Source organism: Heterocephalus glaber, unplaced genomic scaffold (genome assembly GCF_053883595.1).
Source record: "Heterocephalus glaber isolate CG9 unplaced genomic scaffold, H.glaber_assembly_v1.0 deba00000281, whole genome shotgun sequence".
In the NCBI taxonomy this organism is placed as follows: domain Eukaryota; kingdom Metazoa; phylum Chordata; class Mammalia; order Rodentia; family Bathyergidae; genus Heterocephalus; species Heterocephalus glaber.
The window spans coordinates 10,689,662-10,716,268 of record NW_028258139.1 but is presented as its reverse complement, the minus strand read 5'-3'; the positions used below and the strand labels follow the sequence as shown (position 1 = coordinate 10,716,268).

Below are 26,607 nucleotides of genomic sequence, written 5' to 3'. Positions count from 1 at the left end.
AACAGAGAAGGTCCAATTTCCAGGATTACCACACTATGAGATTTAAATCTCCAGTTTTTAATATAAAAATCACAAAGCATATGAAGAAGTAGGATAAATATGGCCCTCTCAAGAGAAACAAATAAATGTACAGAAAATGTCTCAAAAAAAAAATACCAGGTGCAGGTCTATACATCAAAGAGGTCTTCAAGAATTCCAAGAACTAAAAGAAGATATGAAGAAATTTGTGAACAAAATGGAAATATCAACAAAGAGACAGAAAACCTAAAAAGAAATTTAAAAAAAGAAATTTTGGAGTTGGAAATACAGCAACTAACATGTAAAATTCATAGGAAGGATTCAAAGGTAGATGGTACAGACAAGAAAGAGAATCAGTGAAATTTAAAATAGGACAATGAAAATTATTGAGTCTGAGAGGAAGAAAGAAAAATAATAGAAAAGTGAACAGAGCCTAAGAAACCTGTGAGACTCCATCAACTGACCACCAAGCCAAGCAACATGTGCACTGGGGAGTCCCAGCAGGAGAAGAGAGATGATTTCAAGAGCTAAATGCTGAAAACTCCCCAAATTTGATGAAACATACAAACATCCTAGAAGCTCAACAAACTCCAAGTAAGATGAATTCAAAGAGACAAATACAAAGATACATTATAGTCAAATTTTCAAAAGGCAATGACAAAGAGGGGATGTTAAAAGCAGCAGAGATAATACAAAGATCATCAATAAGAAAAGCAGTAGATTTCTCATCAGAATTTTGGAGGCTAGAAGTCAGTGGACATATATCGTCAAAGTGCAGAAAGAAAGAAAGAAGAAAAGAAAGAAAGAAAGAAAAAAAAAAGAAAAGGAAGGAAGGAAGAACAGAAGAAACTGTCAACCAAGAATCCTATTTCTTTCTGGCAAAACCTGTCCTTAAGAAATAGGGAGAAATTAAGACATCCCCAGACAAAACAAATACCAAAGGAGCTGTTCTACTGTTCCTGCCCTGCAAGATGTGCTCAAGGGAGTCCTGCAGGAGAAATAGGGTGCTAAACAGTGACTTGAAGCTGTATGAAGAGAGAAAGATAACAATGAAGGGAAATGCATGGGCAATTATACAAAGCTACTTTTATTGCAGCAATGATTTGAACTCTTTTTTTGTTGTTGTTTTCTGCATGATTTAAGAGACTAATACATTAAGAAAACAATTATTAGTCTCAAGCTAGTATTATTGCAAATTTGGTAACTGCACACTTCGTTTTCTATATAATTTAAGAGACTAATTCATTTAAAAGAATGATAATGTTTTGGGGCACACACTGCATAAAGACATAATTTTGTGATATCAACAACCAAAAGAGGTGGAGCTGGAGCTGTAAAGGAACATATATTATTGAAGTTAATCTAGTAGACACTCACATTTTACTGTTAAAAAGATGTTAAATGGACTCTCCCTAGTAACCACAAATAAAATGGTTATAGAATACATACAAAAGAAAATGATAATGGAATTTAAACATTTTACTAAAAATTTCAAATAAACACAAAATAAATCAGTAATTCAGGAAATGAAGGACCGGAAAAGTTATAAGGAAGAAATGGAAAATCTGTAGTGGCCTATAACTAGTAAGGAGATCGAGTAAGAAAAAGTATATATCCCAATAAAGGAAAGCCCTAGATCTGATGGCTTTGCTGATGGAAGCTACCAAACATTTAAAGAGCTAATATCAGTTTTCATTTTTTTTAAATTGAAGAGGAGGGAATATTTCTTAAATTACTCTATAAGGTGAGCATTACCTTAATACCAAAACCAGGCAAAGATTTGATAAGGAAATAAAACTATAGTCTAATATCTCATATAAATATTGATGCAAAAATCCTCAACAAAATACAAGAAAACCAAATTTGGTAGCATATTTAAAGAATTGTACCAAGTGGAATTTATACTGGAATGGAAAGATTTTTTTCAACATACAAAAATTGATCAGTGTAAAACACCATGAAGGACAAAAACTCACATGATAAATCAGATGAATTAGCAAAAGCATTTGTCAAAATTCAACACCCTTCCATGATAACAAGTCTCAACAAACCAGCAATAGAAGGAAACTACTTCAACATAATAAAAGCCATATACTGAAAAACCCACAGCCAACATCCCACTCACAGGTGAAAAACTGAAAGCTTTTCCTGTAAGATCAGGCATAAAATAAGTAATCCCACTTTTGCCACTTCAACATACTACCCAAAGTTATAGCAAGAGGAATAAGGCAAGAAAAAGGAAAAGAAACAAAAAGCATCCAAAATGGAAAGGAAGATGTAAAATTAGCGCTGTTCACAGATGATATGTTTTATATGTAAAAATCTCTAAAGTTTCTGAGCAAAAGAACTGTTAGATTGAATAAATGAATTCAGTAAAATAGCAAGATAAAAAAGAAAATCAGCTGAATTTTTATTCTTTAACAATGAAAGAAAATTTCCAAAACAATTACATTTACAATAGGATCAAAAATAAAATTAACCAAGGAGGTGAAAATTTTGTACAATAAAAACTACAAAAAATTGCTGAAAGAAATTAAAGACAGAAATAAATGGGAACACATCTCCCAGTGTCAGGACCACACAAAATGGTCTACTGATTCATTCAGTAGCTTACTGATGCAATCTCTATCCAAGTCTCATTGATATTTCTTGCAGAAATAGAAAAACTCATCTGAAAATTCATATGAAATTTCAAGGGATCCCAAATAAACCAGACAATCTTGAAAAATAAGAGTAAAGCTAGAGAGCCATACTTCCTGGTTTTCAAACTAACTACAGTACTACAATAATCACAACAGTGTGTCACCAGTATATGGACGGACATATACAGCCATGAGCTAGAATAGAGAGCCTGAAAATAAACCTTTGCAAATATAATCAAATGATCTTTGAACATTCAATGAAAAAATGACAGTATTTTTCAACAAATGGTGCAGGAAAAACTGGGTATCCATAGGCAAAGAAAAAAAGGAAAAGAAGTTAGATCTTTATCTAGCACCATACAGAAAAATTAACTGACAGTGGGTAAAAGGCTTAAGCATAAGGCCTACAACTCTAAAGCTCTTGGTGGAAACATAGGGAAAAATTTCATGACACAGGACACGCTAATGATTTTTTTGGGTATGACACCAAAGACCTAGGCAACAAAAAATACAAAAATTGGACTCCATAAAAATTTTTAAATTTGTCCACCAACAGATAATGTTTAAGGGAAAAAGCTCACAGGAGAACATATTTGCAAATTATACATATGGGGGGTTTCTGGGAATCAAATCCAGGGGTGTTCTACTACTATGCTACATCTCTGTTTCTTTTTTAAAATTCTCATTTTGAGCTAAGTTGCCCAGGCGAACTTGAACTTTCAGTCCTCCTGCCTCAGCCTCCCTAGTCCCTGGGATTACAGATATGTGCTACCATGCCTGGGTGCAATGATATATTTCACAAGACATTAATATTTGAAACATGTAGACAATGCCTGCCAGTGAACAATAATAACAAGCAACTCAATTAAATTGGACAAAGAACCTGAATAGACATTTATTCAAAGAAGATATACACATGACCAATAAGCACATGAAAAGACATTCAACAATACTAATCATTAAGGAAATGCAAACCAAAACCGCAATGAGGTACCATCTCACATCCATTAAGATAACCACTATATATAAAAACAAACAAACAAAATAGCAAGTGTTGGCACGGATATGGAGAAATTGGAATGCTGTGCACTATTGGTGGTAAAATGTAAAATGGTACAACCTTGTAGGAAACGGTAGGGCAGGTCTTCAAAAATGTAAATTAGAATTGCCATATGGTCCAGCAATTCCACTTTTAGATATACACCCCAAAGAATCCCAGGTCTCAAAGGATATTTGCACACTCGTGTGCTTGGTATTATTAACAATAGCTAAAAGATGGAAAACAACACAATGTCTATAAACAAAATGTAGTATGCACATACAATGGAATATCACTCAGGTTTAAAAAGGAAGGGAATTCGGATATACCAAATGGATGAATCTTCAGGGGATTATTTAAGTAAGTCAATCACAAAAAGACCAAAAAATGTATACAAATGATTCCATTTCTGCGAGGGTACACAGGGCAGACAAAATCATAGAGACAGAAAATAGAATGGTAGTTGCCAGTGGTAGTGTTGGGGAAGGAAGAATGGGGAATTACTGTTTGGTGGGTGTAGAGTTTCAGTTTTGCAAGAGTTTTGGAGCTAGATGGTGGTGGGGATGATTACATTTAATACTTCTGAAGGGCATCATTAAAACTGAGGAAGCTAGTGCATTTTGTCACATGTAATTTTATCAAAAACATTGAAAAACACATGTGTGTATAAATGTAAGATAAAACTGAACAAGTAAGTGAAAAAAATCCAAATATACTGAGGTTGAAGTTCAGGATAGCTGTTGCCTTACCAGTGTGGAGGGAAGGGCAAAGGGCAGGATAGACAAGGGGGACATGGGGAGATATAAATTACTGGCCATATTCTGGGTCTTTTGATAAATCAAATTAATATAGATGGACATAACCTAAAAACCATGGTCAATCCAATACTGTCTACCTGAGGGTAGATATGAATATATAAATTAGGAATGAGTCTGAGAAATGGCCCCTCTTTTCAAACCCTGAAGAGCTCACACCCGGATTGTGTTGTTTGAATCTGATTTGGCATCTCTGGAAGCCCTGGTGTGACAAGGCTATTTACAGGAATTCTACCCTGGAGAAGGCAAGAGGGGTGTGAATGGTCTTTAAGCATTTGAAGGGCTGCTACACAGAAGAGAAATAAATATTTATTCAGATTGCAGAGAACAGAAATAGAACTAGCAGCTAATTATGAATTTTGGAGCATGCTAATGATGGCAACGGTATGAGTTCTTTTACTTCAACGGGGAGATTGCCTTTTCCAGCCTTTGTCAAAAGAGAAGTCTCTTAGGGCCTTCCAGTTTCTGGTTTCAGAGAAGTGGGGCAAAATTAAGACTTTCTGAACAGTGTGTTAAAATATAAAAGTGGGTTGGGATGCAATATGAAAATGAATTTATTCTAAATGAGAAGTAAAAAGACATAGAATTCTTGTAAAATTTATGGTTGATGTTCTATTTTTTGTTTTTATTGGTAGACACAAAGCTTTCTTCACTCTATTGCTGGGTTGGCCACTAATCACATAGTAACTTGTGGTATTTCCTATATGGCTGTTGAACATTCCTGGTGTGTATGGCTCATTTTTCCAATTAGGATGTAAATTTCTCGACATAAAGGATTGTCTTATATCCTTTGCACATTCCACAGTGCTTTTCATAGGACAGGAGCTCAGTGTGGGTATTGGAGTTCTGATTACCATGGTGTTTGCTGGTTGCATTCATTCACTCCACAGTTCTTTATGGAATATGTGCTTTGTTTGTGAGGAGGCTGGAAATGTAGACTAGAGATGCCTTTGGATAGGAGGGTTAGTTTCATTTCTTGGAGGCTGAGTGCTGGGGTTTATCTTCAATAACCCGTTCCCTGATTTCCAGAAAAAAAGCCCAGTAGATCATGGAGATGGCACTCAGTGTGCTCACCTGGATAGATCCTGAAGAACCCAGTTGAGCTGCCAAAATATTGCCAGGTCAGTGTAGGGTCTCTCTGAAAGTTCTCCACAAAAACAGGGTTCAATGCCTCAGACATGTAGACTCCATTTAAAATGTCTGGATCTGAAGTGTGAGACGATAAAAGGAATTTTAGGAGAAATCAAGCAAAAAGTAAAAGTGATCAAATGTTCACATGCTAAACACACACATGTGCATACACACATACTGCAGTGATACAGTTTAGAACTTCTTTCTATATCTCACGTGAAAAGTCACACTCACATCCTTTAAACCAGAAACATCGAGTTTTCTCCCAGCCTATGTGCTGTGCTTTTCATGTGTCCCTCAAAAATTCATGTGTTGGAAGCTTGGCCCCCAGTGTGGCAAGGTGAGAGGTGCTAGAGGCTAGTGGGAGGTGCTGGGGCACTAACCTGGGAAGAAATTTTTGTATTTCTTATGGGATCCTGGATAGTTCTGAGAGGTTGTTATATAAGCACACACCTGGCTCCTCTACACTCTGGCTTCCCATCTTGCTGTGTGATCCCACTATGATGTTATTCACCATGTTGTGATGTAACCAGGGGACCCTCCCCAGAGCCAGTGCTATGCTATTTGAAAATTCAGGCTTCCAAATGGTGAGCCAAGTCCCTTTTCCTTATAAGTTACTCAGCCTCAGGTATTTTGTCATATCATGAAAAACAGACTAACAAACACACCATGATGGTGTGAAATAATTTCTTTTCTCATCCTCTGTCAAGGAGGCTGGAGAGACAATGTATGGCCCTGCTTCTCAGGGAAATGGAGACAAAGTCATGAAAACCCTCCATTGTCGCCACCCCACCGACAACTGCCCAATGGTCAGAGAGGGGTGACCTTTGTTGTACACATTGGTGGGCAGCTGCACACTGCTGATGGAGGTGTTCACTCTCAGGTTGCTGAAGTGTGCGTTGGGCTCCAGGATGAATTCAGCTCCCAGCTCCACAAAGTTGCCTTTCTCATCTTTCTCATTGATCAGGACTGAGTTGTAGTAGTCAAACTGTGGATGGCAGGGAACGAGCCCAACAGAGACAGAGACATAGGGATGTGCAGAGTGAGAGAGAGAGAAAGGGATAGTGCGCATCAAAGGAGTCTGCTGTAAAAGGAGGGACAGGATAGACTGGGTATCCACACATGCTCTGCTGGGTGGAGAATCCAGACAAAGGTTGGGTTGATTTGGGGTCAACAGGTGTCCAGATAATTGGAGCAAAGGGCTCATTAGGTTGGATTTTGCTGTAAGCTGTCCTGATTATTGCTTTGGTTCTCCACACTTTAGCATGTGTGGACACAGCCAGAGCTGGAGATGGAGATGAGAAGACACTCAAGAAGAGGTGAGGAGACACAGAGCCTCATCAGTACTGCCTCTTCCTCCCAGGGAAGAGTCCTGGGGACCCAGGCAATACCCAGGAGTCTCTGGGCCTAGGTCTGAGGCTGCAGTTTCTGTATCCCACTCCACAGGGCAGGAGTCTTCTCTCTGCCTCTTATGGGCAGTGGTGGAGGATCCACCTTGATAACTACCCTTGGAGTCATAAGCAGGTCTCCTTCCCATTCCCTCCATGCTACAGGGCCCACCCTGTGTCACTGCCACACATTGTGCCGCTCCCAGCACCATCTCACAGCCCTGTGGCCAGCGTGAGCCTTCTAAAGCACATGTCTAGCTGTGTCTCCCCCTACTCCAATCCTTCCATACTTATCATTCTTTAAGCAGAAAGCTCAAATGCTGGTTTTGGCATGCAAGGCTCCCACAATATTTCTCAACACCTCTCCAAGGCCACCTTCTGCTTCACCACCCTCTGGCCACACAGAACCTTCCACTCACTGTATCCTCAACGAGCCTTGTGTTTTCTTATTTCTGTTCCTTCTCCTTTCCCTAATCCTAAGGACCCTTCTCCATGCCTTGACTGCCTAAATCCCAGCAGCCCAAGGCCCAGCCCTCGAGCCACGCTGTCTGCAGGTGTTTCTGCACTCCTCCCCTTTCCAGTCCACATTCCCAGAATGCTCAGTCCACCCGTTCGTGTGAGCTTGGTACCCACCTTCCATGGGAGTTACTTGGTCTGTGAACTTCTTGAAGTCAAGAGTCTGTCTCACTCCTGAGGCCAGCTCATGGCTTTGCCCATGGGGTTGGGGTGCATAGTCCATGATTATAGAACGCGTGGATTACCATTCTGTACCCCAACCCCATATCCATACTCAGGCCCCCGATACAGTTGCCCTGGGTAGGTGCTGGGGAAGCACTCATCAAACCCTCCCAGCACCAGTTCTAGAAGAGCACTTACCACCAGGGATGCATTGAATTCATGATTCAGGTCAGCCTCCTCAGCAGCCTCCACGAGACTCTGAGAGAAGGGAATGCAAAGGGGAGGAAGAATGGGTAAAGGGGGCCACAGGTTTGAAGTCAGTTGAACAGACATTACGTGACCCAGCAACTCCTCTCCTAGCTGCATAACTCAGAGTGAAGTTCCTGTGCTCCTCCCTGCTCTCCTTACTCCCAGCCCCTTTGGCTGTGAAGACCCATCTGTATCATCCACAGGTACTCCGAGGGCCTCCCAGACAGCAGAGGTGCTTACACAAATGCTCAAGTGACTCTGTCACTGGACATCCACCACCCTGGCAGGGTGGGGTAAGAAGGGAATGTGTTCTCTTCCCTGCTAAGAAGCACCTACTCTGGATGCTGGCAGGGACTTGGCTGGTACAAACCAGTAGACACAGCCTCCCACTGCTCCCAGCCAGGAATCGGACCATCCAAAACCAGCATGGTTATTGAAAGGACTCTTAAGACCAGTCTTACTCTCCAAGGAGCCAGGAGAGGAGGCGGGGCGGGGGCGGGAGGCGTTTGGCAAACCTTGACAGCCTTCACTTTCCTTCTCAGCATGTTCTCCATGTCCTCTGAGAACTTCCTCACCAGCTCCAGGCCATCCACCTCCTTGATCTTCAGACTGGGTTCCACATCCTTGTATTTCTGTTCAGTGTGACATAGGAGAGATGGGCACTCGTTGTCTTGAACTGGGATGCTGGCACCTGACTATACATGGCTCCATTCTCAGCAAGCACATGCACACATGCAGAGCCTTGTTTTCCCCACTGGGGGCAAGGACAGGCCCTCTGCTCTTTCCATAACCTCCCAAGCAATAATGATAGCTGCCTCTTTCGGATTGCCCTGTTTCAGGGACTCTAGCCACATTGCAGTTAATGTCTTTGCTGGAGAGTAGACCAACACTCCAAATCAATAAACTTGACCAAAGCTAACAACCAGTGAGCAGTGCAGCCTGGATGGGGCCAGAGCTCCACAACTTCCATGTGCACACTTTTCAGAGTCCCACTGTTTCCTGACACCTGCTCACATCCACAGTGAGCCCACCTGAAGCATTTGTTCCCCCATCTCTAGTGTGCTAGAAAATGCACAGTGCTTTCAAGGCACCCCTGTTCAATGCCAGGGAGCCCAGGAGAGCCAGGTCTACTTCACTCCTACTGCTTGTGTGTATCACAAATGTCTGTTGACACAGCTCTGCAACCTAATGGTCCTGTGACCTTAGGCAAGGCACTCAGTTTCCTTGTCTGCAAGATGTGACATTTCCAATAGCTGTAGAATATGTTCTACAGTGCAGTGACTAAAGATTGCCTTTACCCAACACAGCCACATAATTACTGCCTTGTCTTTCTCACTTGGGGTTGGAGGGTGCAAAGGAGAAATCAAATAAGCTGGTGTTTGCAACTTAGGGGTGTACTGTGAGTGCAGGCTGAGTCTCAGCTCTCGCGAGGGCAGTGGCTCTGGACAGGGTGAGCTCCTCTCACGCACCTGCTTCAGCAGGAAGACCTGGGGTTGTGGGGAGAGGAGCCAAGGGAGGGCAGCGGTGTGGTCACGTGCAGGCAGAAAAGCTGAGATTTGACATCATTTATAAGATGGAAGAGATGCCTCGTGGAGTTGTGCTGAGAATTAATCATGAATATAAAGCTCTTAGCAAGTGGTAATAATAGAGAAGGGCAAGCTATTATTAAACTGCTCTGGGAGTTGTAACTACCAGAGAAAAATGAAGTTGGGTGTTATCTGGTACAAGGACAGGACAGCCACGAATCTGCACGTAAAGTACTCAATAAACAAGGGGAGGAGGTGCTGGAGCACCAGCCCTTCCACTTCTTGCTGGGAGCTCAGGCCTGGGTTCAGGCCTTTGCTGGGTGTGCCTGGAGGACCTGGGACCAGAGGTGAGGGCAGTTGTCCCCACACAGATGGCCACCAGCTGGCCACCAACCTGCTTCTACCCAGGATCTGCACTGTCCCTTGAGGTTCTGCTGGCTCTTCTCGAATGTCCCCTCCCCACTGTGGGAGTCAGGCCTGCGTCTCAGCCTTTCTGCTCCCTCCGTCCCTTCTCTTCACATGCCCCAGTCTTTTGCAGGTCTAATGCCATCTTGGCTTCCTGAGGACCTGAACCGACAACACTCTTGACTTTGTCACTGTGCTAGTCCTACTAACTGACTCTGAGGTAAAAGCATCATTCGCCTCCCCGGGCCTCAGTTTCTACAACTGAAAATGAGTGGATTGGGTAAGATGGTCTCAAAGCCCTCACAGACATTCCGGGACTCTAATTTTCTACCAGAAAGGAGACCTGGGGTGACTGTTGGGTGTGGAACACTAACCTTCTGCAGCAAGAGGGAGCCCGAGTATTTGGTGACGGTGTTGTACAAGTCCCTGCCAAAGGTGTCTGCCCACAGTTTCACCCTTCGAGGGAGGAAAGCATACTTATGAACATGTGCAGACATGGGTGGGGACACACACAGAGGCACACAGATACATGCACGTGCAAAGGAAGTCTACACACAGGCACCCACTGCGCACACACACAGACATGCAGAGATGCATTACGATACATATAGAAATCCACACATGCACAGGGGCACCCATACATACATGCACACTCACAGATACCCAGAGGCACACACAGAACACTCCTGTCCCTTCTGTTCTGGCTGCAGACTGTTCTGGCAGGGAGCAGTTGGAGAGCCTGCCAGGGACTGTAGCCACACACTGCGGTTTAGTGAGCCCGTAGCTGGGTCTCCTGCTGAGATCATGGGGCTGATGAGCCAGGAACCAGGCCAGAGCTCAGAGTCCAAGGACTCTGGCCTTTGAGTGGAGCAAGGAGTGAGAGAGACGGTGGGCAGAGTAGGCAGGGAGGGAACAGGAACTCTCTGGGAACAGCTACAAGTCTCCAGGAGCTGTTCACACTGTTTCGCTCTTTAGGGTCACCAGGGACCACTGGCCTTCTGCTGAACCCCAGGGACAGCATGGGAAGGGGCAGGAGGAGGCTCCAAGTGGCCACTGCAGAAGCTGAGAGCAGGGCTGGCTGGGAGGGCAGGTGGAGGCCTCCCCTCAGCCTTGTGTGGGCATCCCAGTGAGGACCCTGGAGCTCTCACCCAGCTCCCAGAAGTGCACTGCAATTCCCCCATGGTTGGCGCATAGAGTTTTGGGGTGTCCTGGGGCCCCGGGATGGGTGGATAGGATACTGTCTGTGGCTCCCCAGATGGAGCAACTGTAACGTGCCTGCATGGCCATGTGTAGGTCAGCATTCTCCCAGTTGCTCTATCAGTATTTCTTGAGGTCTTATCGTGTATCTGGCATTGTGCACAGCCTGGAACCACACCACAGTGCAGCATGATGCATGCTTGAAAGTGGCTGGTGAAGCCAAGGGAGGGATAGTGGTGGTGAGGGAAGGCTTCCTCAGGGAAGTGGGGTCTGAGTTCCAGGTCAGAGTATGGTAGAAGTTAGCCCCTCGGAAAGATTAGGAAGAGAATTCTAGGCACGGAGTACAGAATTGCTCAGAGGAGTCAAAAATGTCTTCCATGTTTCCAGCTTGAGCCATTGAGCTCATGGTGATATTATCAGACAGAATTAAGACTATCAGGAAAAGTAGTTTGAGGGGCGTGGAAGGTGTTGAGTGTAGCTTGGGTGATGTTGAATGTGAGGTTCCTATTACAGGGCTGCTGAGTTCCATTGGGCAGGATGTGCACTGCACAACTCTAGAATGCATCAAATCATATATTTTGAACGACACAAGCCTGAATTTAAAACATTCCATGATGTTCAGGAAGATGTGTCTGTAGGCTTTGGGTATGTCAGTCTGACGGGTAGAGAGAGGGCTGCAAGTCATGAGTATCTAGCTAGGGGCTGAATTTCTGGGGTCAGAGTGGCACTCTCAAGGAGAGTGTGCACATGAGCAGATCTGTGGATGCAGACAAACACTTGGGGCAGCAGCAGTTTCAGGGCCGTGCCGATGGAAAGGAGTACTTGAAAAAGACAGCGAGAACTCAGGAGTCCACAGGAAACTGGGAGAGAGTGCAAGGTCACAAAAGATTCAGGGGTCAGGGAGCTGCAACGCAAAAGGTGCAGGGGATGAGACAAGAATGTCTGCTGGGCTGGGCAACAGGAGGTTTCAGGTGACCTTGACAAGGACAGATTTGGGAGAGCAGGGGCTGAGTGGGAAGCTGCACGTGAGACGTGGAAGGGTCCGAGGGATGGGGAAGGCTGAGCAGAAGGATCCAGTAGGAGAGACAGTGTGAAGACTGGGGGAGGAGCCCTGGGGTCAGGACCTGGGAGAAGGCAGGATGGAAGGCGCAGGAGGCACTGCAGGGCAGGCCGTCTCAGCCTGCTCCGAGGTTGCTGTGCAGATGGCAGCTCTGAGGCCTCCTGCACGGAGATCTGGATTCCAGCCATCTGTCCCTGGCCCCCAGCCATTCCTGGAGCTTGCTGTCTCCTATCAGGTGGCCTGTGCTCTGGGATGCAGACTGTTCTCAGCATCTCCTTTAGCAACACATGGTTTCACAGGCCAGCAGCAGGTGTCCCAGTGAAGCAAGGCTAGGCTGGCCTGTTACTTGCCTCGTGATCTGGGGGAGTCATCTGACCTCCCTGAGCCTCTGTTTTCACAATTGCATAACAGAAATGATGTTATCCACTTCACTAAACTGCTGTGCAGACTAAGGCACTGGGCACCATGTCAGGCATAGATCAAAAGCAACACGCCCAATCCACCACTCCCCAAAGCTAAACACCGCGTTGTTTGGGCTCCCCCAGCCTCCTTTGCTAAGACATGTAGTTGGCAGCTGGCTGTGCAGTAGCCTTGCTATCTTGCTGGGCTCGAGGGGCTGCTCTTAGTTTTGGACTGAGCAGGTAGCACCTGCAGTATAGAATGTGCTGCTCCCTAGATGGATTAGAAATTTCTTTTCTAGGAGCACCAGGGCCTAAGACTGAAAAACATCCTGGAGATTTTGCACAGTAGTTTATACCAAGGTGTGTATGGCTGATACTAGATTCCTTTCTGGAGCTGTTCTCAATGGTGAGGTATAAAATTAAGGCCTGGAGGAGGCAGAAATGTATAGAAAAGGATAATGAGGCCACTGAAATCCAGTTTTACCTAGTCCTTGGACAAGCTACCTCCTCTTTGCATGAATCATTCCAAAGGTTTAGAACTGCTTTACCCTTTCAGAATGTGAAAATACAAATTTCCTAGCAAGTCCTATGGGGAGCCGTGATGATCAACTTCAGAACCAAAGTAGCCCCCGCCAAGCAACCTCATCACAGTGAATGCCCTGGAGAGAGCATCCACCCTGCAGGCGCTGGACATGCAGACTGTCACGCCAGCAAGGAGAGAGAGCCCTAGAGATCATTCTGCTTGAAGCTATCAGGCTCCAGGGAGGGGGCAGGCAGGACTCCAAACCGAGAAGAGACTATGGGAAGAAGGAGGTTGAGGTAGAGAAGGTCTTTACAGCAAGGCAGTGGGCAGTCATCGCTGGCAGGGAAGAGCCCAGAAGGGCAGAAGAGAGGATGGAGATCTGCCTGGGGCACAAAGGGAAAAGCATAGAAAATTTTCATGGGAGGAAGAGAGGGGGTTGGACTTGATGCTTACGTTTCCAGAGGAATCTTGGTCTGACCCCATGTGGGGGCCAGGGAGGTGCTGGACAGCAGCAGCCACAGGATGACCACAGTCTTCTGCAGGCAGGCCCTGGCCCATGGCCACTGGTGGCAGGGGGCCCCAGGGCCGGGGGAGCTGGGATTTGGGAGGAGCTCGAGCATGGTGTACCCGCTGGGCTCAGGGAAAAGGAAGGAGCAGCCCCAGCCCACGGAGTCTCTTGCCTGTCACCCAGGTCCCTGGGATGTCCAGAGCCTTCTGCCTGTGGGGTCCCAGCAAGCCTGGGGTCCTCAGCCTCTCATCAGGGTCCCGCAGCACCAGCTAGCCCCCGACAGTAGGTGGGAGACAGTGGGACAGGCTGGGACAGAATGAGCCCCGCTAATCCATCAGCTTCTCCTCTAATCCTTGACTGACAGCAAAGGAGGGGCTGGCAGGAGGTTCGAGGTGACCTCAGTGGGATTACCCTGATTCCAGCTCTTCTTGTGCTGGCCAAGCACACATGCCTGCTTTAAAGAGGCAGACCCAGGCCCATACAATAGCCCTGGGGCCTAGGGAAAAAGGGTACTGCTACCCTGAGCAGAGAACAGCGGCAGCTGAGTTTGCACAATGCTCTGATTGAAGGAGACCATATAAAACCCTGTCTTTAACTTAGAGCAGCCCTGGGAGGAAAGTGGCATCAACCCCGATTTGCAGGGTCCTCAAGGCTTGGGGAGGTGGTGGGCAGGGTTGGGAGTGTGGCTTAGGGTTCTGGGCGTGGGGGCTTTGGGCCAATTGACGGATAAACCAAAAGTCTGTGAGCCCATGCGCCAATTCCCACGTGCACAATTCTCTGTGAGATGTTTCCTGTGACATTGATGGTACTTCTAGGCATGGACTCCTTCCTCTCTCCCCAGGGTTCCTAGCCAGATATTTTTATAAAATTTGCACAAGTAAGAAAATTGAGCCACAATAGGTTAAGGATTCTGTCTTTTCACATCCTGACTTATCCTCTGTCAGACTCTCTCTTGGCCGGCAGCATGTTGGAGTGGCTGTGAGCATTTGGAGGATGCAGCTCATGGGGGAAGTTGAACTGGGGAAACATTTCATTGGGGCTTAGCAGAACATATTTAGGTCACTCATGGTCACTTTCTCTTATAGACAAGTCCTATCTAGCCGTCCTGGGTGTGAGGGCATTTGGGGACACACATCACCCACAGGACATGGGGACAGGCAGGTGCTGCTGGGAGGAGGCATTGCAGAGTGGATATGACCTGTAGGACTTGCCACTGGCAGCAGGTAGCAGGGCAGAGGAAATAAGGCTCCCAGTGCACTGAGACACAGCCCTAGATGGCAAGAAATCCTTTCAAAGGTAAAGATTCAGTCGTCAGCAGAGGATTTGCTTCTCATGAAGGCCTGGCCAAGACAGGCATTAGCTCTCCTGTTAGGAAACTAGTTGAGATTGAATGTTATAATTATGAACATGTTACACATTGGTCTCTTTTCTTACCGGAGTATACAAAACAGAAGTGATCAAATTTCTTGTGATTGTGGGGCGCAGGCACGCCCAGGGTCTCTGCACGTATGGCCACACATCCTGTGCACCCCAAGTATCAGACGCAGTGTGACTGCTGCATCTCATCGTGAGGAAATCTGGTGGCTCCAGCAAAATGGTATGCAAAGTTGCCACCGACGCAGTAAAAGGCTTGAAGAAGCAGTGTTCAAGTGACAAAACTCCTACACACATTCATCAATAAGTCAATGTTGTAGTATCAGAAATCTGGTTACACAGTTATGTGGCTCAACTCAGCATGGTAGCAGTTTTCAAATGCATTTGAATGGTTCCTGTGAAGGTTTTCATTTCAGATTAATATTATATAATAATAACATGTTCCAGGGTGACAGATTATACAAATTTAGCAAAAATACTGCAGAGATATGTTGGACAGCTTTAAATAAAAGAATATGCAACGTTTCTAGGCATTGCGATTTTTGTGGTATTTATTGGCTCCTTAAAATTCAAAATTTGGAATGATTTTTTAAATTCTAAACAGATCTTCACCTTCTTCCAATTTTTCAATCATGGCAAAATACATATACAATTTGCCAGCGAGACCATTTTTAAGTGTGTAATGCAGTATTATTAAATAGATTCATAATGGTATAAAACCACCACCGCTGTGCATCTCCAAAATGCTTTTCATCTTGTAAAACTCAAACTCCATACCAGTTAAACAATAACTCCTCATTCTCCTTTCCTAACCCTGCCGCTGGCAGCCACCATTCTTCTTTCTGTCTCCTTGATTTTGACTGCTGTATCTCACGTAAAGGAAATCATACTGTATTTGCCCTTTGTATTTGGTTACTTTCCTGAGCAGAACATCTTTCAAGTTCATGCACAGTACAGCACATGTCAGAGTTCTCTTCCTTTTTAGCGCTGTAGAACATTCCATTCTATGTACAGACCGCATTTTGCCTACCCATTCACCCCTCAATGGAGACTTGGCTCAGCACCACTCTGGTTTAAGCCACCTTGGGTCCCTCCCTGGATTACGGCTCCACCCCTTGCGCCTCTGGAAGCTCCTCGGTGTGACCACCTCCTTGAAGCCTAGTGCCCTGGAAAGAGGAATGAGAACCAGGCACCTCCGCTGGCCGTGTCCCCCAGCCCAACACCACTGCTCCCCTCGTCAGGAGGCTACCTCTTCCTCCTTTTCTCCCCTTAGGCTCCAGTAACTGCTTCCTTCTCTTGCCTTGCAGGGTGATAACAGCTCAGCTGCTCTTCATCCCTAGGTCACTGCTACAACTTCCCTTCAGTCCTAACTGTCCAAGGAGTTCCTCTAAAAGTCAGCTTTGCTGGAATTATCCTGTTAGTAGGGTCCCACATATTTTTTCCTGCCTCTGTCTGACCGCTGGTCTACCTACCCCATCATCTTTTTTCTTTCTTCTCTCTCTCTCTTTTTTCTTTTTTTTTTGGCCATACTGAGAATTTGGCCACCACTGAACTATATCCCAATTCCTACTCTGTTTTTTTGTTTTTGTTTTTTTTTGGTACCGGGGATTGAACTCAGGACCTTGCACTTGCAAGGCAGGCGCCAGAACCACTGAGCTAAATCCCCAGCCCTCCTACTCTATTTTTTAATGCAACAACTGAGGGACCCTTTGAAAATGTAAGACCTGTCACTCCTCTGCTCAGAAGCCCCAAGGGCTGACCTACAGAAGCCCCAAGGGCTGACTTACAGGAAAAGCAGATTTTTTTTGTTTTTTTACAAATTCCTACAGCAGCTAGACCTGGCTTCCTCCCTGCCTGACCAGGCCTCCTGTTACCTGCCCTTCGCCCCAGGTCACCATCCCGATGGCTCTTGGCTGCTCCAGGGCACATCAGGGATGCTCCGCTGCAGGACCATGACATGACAGCCCGAGTTCCCTCTGTGGCTCTGCCTGTACTTCTTTTCCCTGGATGACCAGCTCCTTCATTTCTTTCAGGTGTCTGCCAGTTGGGATCTTAGTCTGTTTTCTGTTGCTATAACATAATACCCGAGACTGGTTAATCTATAAAGAATAGAGGTTTGTTTCGTCTCATGGTTCTGAAGCCTGGGAAGTCCAAGCACACAGTCCTGGCATCTGCTCAGCCTTGCACCACTTCAACTCACGGCAGAAAGCAGGAGGGCAAGTAGGGGTGTGGAGAAAAGACAAAACACAAGGGGTGACCTTGCTTTTAACACTCATTCATAGGTAAGCAATCCAGTCCTGTAAGAGTGAGGACTCAACTCCAAGAAACTTCATGACCTGTTCATGAGTCTCCACCCACACGGCCCAAACACCCTACCAGCCCCCACCTCCATGCCAAGCTGAAGCCTGTGCTGTGGTGGCAACACATCATTTTCAAGCCAGAGCTGAGTCTCTGAAGGAAGAGCCCTGCCTGTGAGAAATTCACGAAGAATTTGCTAGAGGGACTATTTACAGCAGTGTGACCAGCGAACAGGGAGACCACTGGGACCCTGCAGTACCCAGGGCTGGAAACAATGAGGAGTCAACCTCAAGGCCTAAAGGGAAGGGAAAAGCACTGGATCCTGTGAGAGGAGGAGACAGGCCATATGGAAGGGACTGTGGCCTCTGTCCAGGAATGGAGACCCCAATGGAAGAGGCTGGAGGAGTAAAGACCCTACTATAGCTTGGGTCTGAATGACCTCCATAGGCTTAATTGCCAGCCTGTGGTGCTACTGGGAAGTGGTGGAATCTTTAAGGGGTGAGGCTTAGAGGGAAGAAGTTAGGTTACCGGGGGTGTGGCCCGGAAGGGAATATTGGTGCCCACCCTCCCTCCTCTCTCTCTCTCTCCTTCCTGGCTGATATAAGGTGGACCACTCTCTCTGCTACCTGTTCCTACCAGGATGCGCTGCCTTGCCACAGTGCAAAAACAACAGGCCAAGTGAGCATGGACTGAAACCTGCAAAACTGTGATCTAAAATAAACCTTTCCTCCTGTTAAGTTGATTAAAGCTATTTTGTCACACTGATAGTGCGATGACCAACATGGTGCCCATCCACTCACTACCACCCTTCTGCTCTGCTCTCCAGCGGTGCCCCCAACCTGCGCTGGTTGGTCACCCAGGAACCCTTTGATGTGGCCTCTCAGGGCAGCCTTGGGTGCATAAGGAGGAGGAGTGGAAGATTCCAGCATCAGGCCTTTACCCAAAGAAGCTCCATTTATGATAAAAATGTTCTTGAATTAGGGTGGTGATGGTGTACAACTCAGTGAATATTCTAAAAACCACTTAATTGAACACTTTAATATGATGAATTTCATAGTAGGTAAATTACATCTCTATTTAAAAACTTTTTTCAAAAGTCACATTTTTAGTGAGTTAAGCTCTCCCTGACCACAAGATCTAAAATTTTACCCACTCCCAGCATTGTTTTTTCTCCCTAGGGTTATCTGTTATGGCATAGGGGATATTTTACGTAAGTCTTGGTGGTGGGGCTCCACCACCAGTCTAACCTCCATAAGAGCACAGGGACTGTGGCCTGTTTTACTCTCGCTGTGTTCCTAGCCCCTCCTGGGTCATGCACAGCCCAGCACAAGCAGGTATGCATGGGGCATGAACCAGTGACTGCGAGGACAGTGACTCTGGCTGCAGATGAAGGGGAGGCCTCAGGCCATGTCTTGCCTGCCCCACTCCAGGGCCTTTGAACAGGTGCTCCAGGGCTCCACTGCTCAGTTTGGAAATCACAATGTGGCCTTGCAAAGGCAATCATTTCCCCTTCATTTTTCAGACGTGTTTCATTTCATTTTCCAGTATCACAGGGAATATCACAAAGGGCATCTGCAATATCTACACACTCACATTCATTGCTGCATTAGTCACGATGGTCAAAATGTGGATGTCACCCAAATGCCATCATGGATAAACCCAAGTGTTAGGGGATAAACCTAACACTTGGTACAGATTGAAGATCTCTTATCTAAAATGCTTGGGACCAGAAGTGCTTCCAATTTCAGAGTTCTTCCAGTTTGGGTATATTTGAATAGGCTTTACAGGCTGTTTCTCTAATTGGAAAATATGAAATTCTCTGAAATCCAGAACTTTCTGAGTTGGGCCATCATTTCAGATTTCTAATTTTCAGGTTAGATTCAAACTTCAAAGGCAGGGAATTCTTTAATAGGCTACAGCATGGATGAACCTTGAGAACATTATGCTAAGTGAAATAAGCCAGGCACAGAAAGACAAATAGCACGATTTTGCTTCTATGAGACACCCAGCATAGTCATTAATAGAGGTAGAAATTAGAACAGCAGATTCCAGGATTCCAGAGGCTGGAAGGAGGAAGGAAGGAGGAACTGCTGTTTAATGATTATATAGTTTCAGTTTTGCAAGATGAAAACAGTACTTGGAAGGGAGGGTGGGGATGGCAGCAAAACAATGTGAATATACATAACACTACTGACAGAATTATACACTTAAAAATAGAGCTTTGAAAAGGAGATACATTTTCAGATTCCTAGTGCCTTTACATCATGGCTCAGCCAAGTTTTACTCTTAGCAGAGGGGGAGAAAGGAGGATAGGATAGAAGGTCATTAAACAAAATGCTATGGTCTAGCTTGAACATGGGCCTCCTACAACCCCCCCCCCCACCCTTACCATCAATTATGAAGAAGCACATCAGGCTGGCATCAAGCTGGATTTGCTGGTGCAAAGGCCTTTGGAAAGTAAGCCTCCGGTTCCTGGACAGTCTGAGGCACATCAAACACCCAAGCAGAGGTCAGAGGGCCGATCAGAGGCAGCCCAGACAGGCAGCAGCTGTGTGAAGGGCCGTCCAGCATGGAGAGGATCCTTGGGGACCTTCCAGGGCTATAAATCAGACACACATGTGTAAATATTGCATGTTTCTCTGGTGTGAGAAACTGAAAATGTAAATAAGGACCAAAATGTATAATAGACATTGAGAAATAGAAAGAAAATGTTCAAATAGGAAGGGGGACTAGGGAGAGGGGAGGGGAAAGGAAGGAAGACCAAAGAAAAAAAGAGAAAAGAAAGAAAAAAATGGAAACAAAGATTTGTAAATGAGGAGGGAAAGAGGGGTTGAAGGGAAGGGAGGGGAATGGGAAAAAAAAAAAGAATCAAGACATATCATGTCCAGGTACAAATTCCCTATGACGAATGTGATCATTATGTATATCTAAAGTGTACCTATATAATTAATTCATTCATTCTAAAACAGGAAAAGGAGCACACGAGCCAGACGGAGACAGGAAGCAATTCAAAGGGGAAGGCCCTGGGGTGGAGGGACAACTTAGGAACTGGAGGAGCACCTGGTGGTGGGAAGAAGCTGGTGAATTTCCACATCTCCCCACATCTTCTTCCACTTCACAGCCCTGGAGGAGCAGGCAAGGAGGCCTGTAGAGGGAGTGAAGCAGCATTGGCTGCCTTGTTTAACCCATATGTGAGTGTGTGTGTTCCAGGTCCCGATCTACCGTGACTGGGCCCCAGGACACTGAACAGACAGGCAATGGAGGCCATGTGACAATGTGACACTCTCTGTGCTGGAAACCAACCAGCACCCTCACTTGGGGACACAGGTGAGGACTAAGCCTTTGCTCTCAAACCCAGGTCCAAGCCATGGAGAAGGGGCTCAAAGCCACTACTTGAGGAAGGAGGTGGCATCAGGTCCCAGCTCTGCCCTAGCTCTAGTTTGACTTTGGGCAAGGCATCCCTCTCTCTTGGCCTCAGTTTCCATATTAGGAGGTTGGAGGACTTGCGTACCTTTGCCTCCTTGCCTACTGCACATGGCCCTCTATCTGGCAAGGGTTTGCGCAAGCTCCGTCTGCTGTGTCCCAGATCTGAGGAACTGTCCAAGTGACCAGGGCCAGACAGCAGCAGTGCTGAGTGAGGGCCACCGTGCTAGAGTTAACATGGAGACAAGATTCATCTGCTATTTAACTGTCTTTTCATCTGCCTTTCAATGGGGCTAAACTTTGTCCTTGCAATTTTATGCATATTAGTAACTAGTTAGCAAACGTTTTAAAGAGGATATGAGAGCTCCAGCTCCGGTGCCTAGGGATCTGGTTTGAACCCCAGCACTGTCCCTTCCTAACCCTGTCATCAAAGTCATCTTGTTTTTCTTATCTGTAGAAATTATACTACCCATCTACATCATATAAAAATGTATTCAGGTGCAAGTAATAGAAGGCCCAACTAACAGATATATAGATATTTATTAAAACAAAGCAAAAGGGGCCAGGGATTTAGCTCAGTGGTCTGGTGCCTGCCTCGCAAGCGCAAGGTCCCGAGTTTGATCCCCGGCACCAAACAAACAAACAAACAAAAAACAAAGCAAGGAACTTGATCATTCATTCTAGAAGCAGCTCATCTTGGTTCTGCTGCTCCATGAAGCCCACAGAGATCCCCCCTTTTTACCCTTCCTTTGTGTGTTTTCATACTCATATTAATCACCTCATTGTCACAAGACAGCTAGCTGCCGCCATTCCAAACATCACATTCAGGTTCACAGGGGTGACAGGAGAAGGGCCATGCCTTGGCTCCCCCATCAGCAGACAAAAGCTTCTGCTGCCTTGGCCAGAGTGGGCCACATGGTCACCCTGAACTACAAGGTAGCTGAAAGGATGGGAATAGGACTATCATCACTGGTCTAGCAAATCATGATGGACTGCCTGGGACTGGGTATTGTCACCAAGGAGGAAGAGGAGGACGGGTATTATGTAGGCAACTATGACTGATTCACTGTCTTGAGCAATAAATGAGATTCTGCATATAAAGCTCTCAGCACAGGGCTTGGCATTCTCTGTCACCACTTACATGTATTATGTTCCTTCCTATAACAGGGTTGATGGGAACAAACTACTCCCAGGTCACTTTAAAGGGAGCTGGCAAAGGGCACACTCCTCTTTTTTTTTTTCAGATAAGAAGAGAAAGGTGTAAAAGCAGGGCCAAGACCAGGCCGAGGACTCAGCTGCAGAGCCCATGTGCTCATGGGAGCTAGAGCTTCCTTGGTCTTTCTGAATTGGTGTAGTAGAATGGCCCTCCTCCACCCAGGGATGAGAGACCTGGTTTACAATCCACACTAGGATACTAATTACCTGTGCAACCTTGGCTTTTTATCTCTTAATTTTATCATCTATCCTAGATACATATGAATTGCCAAAGTTAAATGAAGAAGATATAGAAATTCTAAACACCCCAATAACAATGAGTGAAATTGAAAATGTAATAAAAAATTTACCAACAAAGAAAAGCCCAGGTCCTGATGGGTTCACTGCTGAATTCTACAAGATATTTAAAGAAGAATTTTTGCCATTACTCTTTAAACTCATCAAGGAAATTGAAAGAGAAGCAAGGCTTCCAAATTCTTTCCTGGAAGCAAGTGTTACTTTGATTCCAAAGCCAGGGAAAGACCCAACCCAAAAAGAGAACTACAGAACAATCTCCCTAATGAACATAGATGCAAAAATCCTCAACAAGATACTGGCAAACAGAATACAAAGGGTCATCAAGAAGATCATAAACCCTGACCAAGTCGGATTTATCCCAGGGATGCAAGGATGGTTCAACATCCGTAAATCGGTAAATGTAATACACTATATTAACAGAGTCAAGGACAAAAACCATATGATCATCTCAATAGATGCAGAAAAGCATTTGACAAAATCCAGTACCCATTCATGATAAAAATGCTCAGAAAACTTGGAATAGAAGGTCTTTATCTTAACCTGATTAAGGCTATCTATAAAAAACCAACAGCCAACATCATACTAAATGGTCAAAAACTGAAAACTTTCACGCTAAAATCAGGAACAAGACAAGAATGCCCACTATCACCACTCCTGTTCAATATTGTTCTGGAAACACTAGCCATAGTAATTAGAAAAGAGAAAGAAATAAAAGGAATAAAGATAGGATAGGAAGAAGTGAAACTGTCATTATTTGCTGATGATATGATACTTTACATAGAAGACCCAAAAAACTCGGTCAAAAGTCTTCTAGACCTAATTGACAGATTCAGTAGAGTAGCTGGATATAAGGTCAACACTCAAAAAACAATAGCCTTCTGCAAATAGCAGACCCATTGAGAGAGAAATTTGGGAAATAATTCCTTTTACAATAGCATCTAAAAAAATGAAATATCTAGGAATCAACTTAACAAAGGAAGCAAAAGACCTCAACACTGAAAACTACAGCACTCTGAAGAAGGAGATCGAAGAGGATATAAGAAAATGGAAAGTTATCCCTTGTTCCTGGGTAGGAAGAATCAATATAGTGAAAAGGCCATACTTCCAAAATTACTATATAGATTTAAGGCAAAACTGATTGAAATTCCAATATACTTCACAGAACTAGAGAAAACAATCCAAAAATTCATTTGGAAGCAGAAGAAACCTAGAATAGCAAAAGCAATTCTAGGCAACAGAGATATGGCTGGGGGTATCACAATCCCCAACTTGAAACTATACTACAAAGCTACTGTGATAAAAACAGCATGGTACTGGCAAAGAAACAGACCCAAAGATTAGTGGAATAGATTAGAAGATGCAGAAACAACTCCACACATACTCAGCCACCTCATCTTTGGAGCCAACCACCCTCATTGGAGGAAATATAGCCTGTTCAATAAATGGTGTGGGAAAAACTGGATTTCAACCTGCCAAAGATTAAAACTAGACCCATACCTATCACCATGCACTAAACTAAGTTCGAAGTGGACTAAAGAGCTAAATATTAAGACAGAAACACTAAACTTGCTGGAAAATAAGTTAGGTAGAACTCTTGAAGACATTGGCATAGGAAAAGACTTTATGAACAAATCTTCAGTAGCACGGGAGCTAACACAAAGAATCAACAACTGGGATCTCATCGTATTAAAAACCTTCTGCACTGTAAAAAAAGATACTACTAACAGAGCTAAGAGACAACCTACAATATGGGAAGAAATTTTTAGCAGCTGTACCTCAGACAAAGGTCTACTATTGAGAATATATAAAGAATTGAAAAAAATCAGACCCTCCAAATTCAAAGACCCAATTCAAAAATGAGCATCTGAAATGAACAGACATTTCTCAGACAAAGAAGTGAAAACAGCAACTAAATATATGAAAAAATGTTCAACATTACTGGTCATTTGAGAGATGCAAATGAAAACAACACTGAGATTACACTTCACCCCACAAAAAATGGCTGCTATCAAGAAATCAACCAATAACAAATGCTGGCAGGGTTGTGGAGAGAAAGGAACCCCTCTCCATTGCTGGTGGGAGTGCAGACTGGTGCAACCACCGTGGAAATCAGTATGGAGATACCTCAAAGAACTAGGCCTAGAGGTCCCATTTGACCCAGCTATTCCCCTGCTGGGTATCTTCCCCAAAGAATTAAAAGAATCATACCACAGCGATGTATGTGTACCTATGTTTTTAGTGGCCCAGTTTTTAATAGCTAAAGTTTGGAAACAGCCCAAGTGCCCATCAACTGGAAACTGGATAAAGAAAATGTGGGTTTTTTTATAAAATGGAGTACTGCTCAGCCATAAAGAATGAGAAACTAGAGACATTTATAGCTAAATGGATGCATATTGAGGCCATCCTCTTAAGTGAAATAAATAGGACACACATGTGTAAATACCGAATAGTTTCTCTAGTGTGAGAAACTGAAAGTATAAATAAGGATGAAAATGATTAAAATGAATAATTGATAATTTGAAACAGGAAAAGGTCCAAAGGGGTAGGGGTGGCAGGAGGGGAAGGGGAAAGGGAAGAACGGAAAGGAAAAATTATGAGAAAGAAAAAAAAATGGAAACAAAGTCTATGTAAATAGGGAAGGGTGGAGGGGGTGAAGGGTGCATAGGTAATGGGGGTAAAAATAAGAACCAAGATACATCATGTACAGGTACAAGCACCCAATGATAAATGTAAATGTATTGTATACCCAAAATGTACCAATTAATATATATTAAAAAATTTATCATCTATACACAAAAGAGGTGGGAAAGAGTAGCATGTTATATGGTGAATGTGAGCTCACAATGTTCTATACAAATGCAAGATATTTGAATCCATGAGGTTAGAAGCAAGGTGCCAACCCCAGGATGCACAGTTGGCTTAGTGGTTGGGAGGGTACACACACCCACAAGATGCTAACTGAAACACGTAGAGATGGATGCAAATTTCATACTCATTAAAATGCTAAGAGCTGTCTGCTAAGACTGGCCCAGGAAACACACATAGAAAGGGCTTGTCAAAGGAGAAGGAAAGTGTTATAGGGTAGCCTGCTTCTAAAAGTGGCTTGCCAATTAAATGTTACTGGGTTCTGGGTTCCTTGCTTCTCCTTCTGGAGTTAGATTCCAGAGTCTTCTTGCCTTGAACAAAGAATTGAACAAAAGTCAGGGATTTAGTTCAGTGGTTCCACCATTTGCCTCTCAAATACAAGGTCCTGAGTTCGATCCCTGGTACTAAACCTCCCGCCCCCCGCAAAAAACCCCCCAAAAACTCTGGGAAGTATTTGGGCCGGGGATTTAGTTCAGTGGTTTTGCTGCCTCCTGCACAAGCACAAGGACCCAAGTTCGATCCCCAGTACAAAAAAAAAAAAAGCAAAAAGCAGTGGCACGGTTTATTTGAGAAAGTAAAAGAATGAGGGAGAAACTGGCTCTGCAGAGCAAGCTTGGGCCGAGTAAAGGAGAAAAAGCAATAAAAGGACCCCCTGGAGAAAGCAGGGTGGACTGCCCCGAAGAAAGTCAGGATAGCAAGCCCTTCATGGCTCACCTCTTCTTTTATGCTGTCCAAATCTCGAGGAAACCCGTGGGAAATCCTACATATGGATCCTGAGAGGCAGTGCTGGGATCCCACACCTCAGGCAGATGTCAGGTCTGGGAATCCTATTGAAAAGCTGCTCAAGTTCTCGCGAGAAGTCCATATGCAGGGCTTTGCGAACTATTCTGTGCACGTCTCTCGGATCTTGTAATTAACAGGTCACAGCCTACTTCCCCAGCCAGCTTTCCTATGCCCTGTCTCCTATATCAAAAGTCTGAAGGATAGGACTGGGGCTGAGATTTTGACTGTCATATTATCCAGAGTTCACCAGATTTTCTCTCCATGTGGAAAGGTGTGAACTGCAACTGTAGTGATTTTCCTTGGCAACTAATACTGGACAATGGGATCTTTTGAACTAGAGATAACAGAAGTGAAACTGGGAAAATGTTGTGAGCACATACCCTTCTGTGTAGCAAAGCTTTGTTGGGGTAGGGCTTCAGTGGAATTGGGGTTTTGGCTGGAGGGAGTCAGCAATTGGTAGAGAAAGTTGACCAAGCTGCTGTACACAGAACAAAGAGAGCAGGAGGTGGCCCTAGTCCAGCCCAAGAAGAAATACCTTTTGGAATCATGCCCCTGGCCAGTGGGGATTACCAGACTTAGCCCACCACAGCAAATCAATAAAAATCTGCTTCTCTTTTTGTTCTAGGAGCAGTAGCTTGGCCACTGTCTGGATGAATTGCTGACTCCCTTCACCCTAAGCCCTAATTGGCCTGAAGCTAAAGCATTGTCTATGTTTGCAATGTTTAGCCTCTGAGCAAAACGATCCCATCATTCTATATGGAGAAGCAACCTC

At 44.8% G+C, this 26,607-nt stretch overlaps 1 protein-coding gene across 1 annotated transcript in view; it reads right to left on the bottom strand.

Annotated features, from left to right (window-relative positions):
• The window catches only part of Cacna2d4 (calcium voltage-gated channel auxiliary subunit alpha2delta 4), a 110,466-nt gene extending 90,860 nt beyond the window's left edge, over positions 1-19,606 (bottom strand). Inside the window, exons 1-6 of the mRNA XM_087182720.1 lie at positions 13,526-19,606; positions 10,266-10,347; positions 8,476-8,592; positions 7,910-7,969; positions 6,471-6,633; positions 5,589-5,720 (exon numbers count right to left, since the gene is read on the bottom strand). Coding sequence (XP_087038846.1) covers positions 5,589-5,720; positions 6,471-6,633; positions 7,910-7,969; positions 8,476-8,592; positions 10,266-10,347; positions 13,526-13,692 — 721 coding nt within the window. The 5' untranslated portion in view covers positions 13,693-19,606. The remainder of the gene's footprint in view (positions 1-5,588; positions 5,721-6,470; positions 6,634-7,909; positions 7,970-8,475; positions 8,593-10,265; positions 10,348-13,525) is intronic.
• Positions 19,607-26,607: the final 7,001 nt, after the last annotated feature.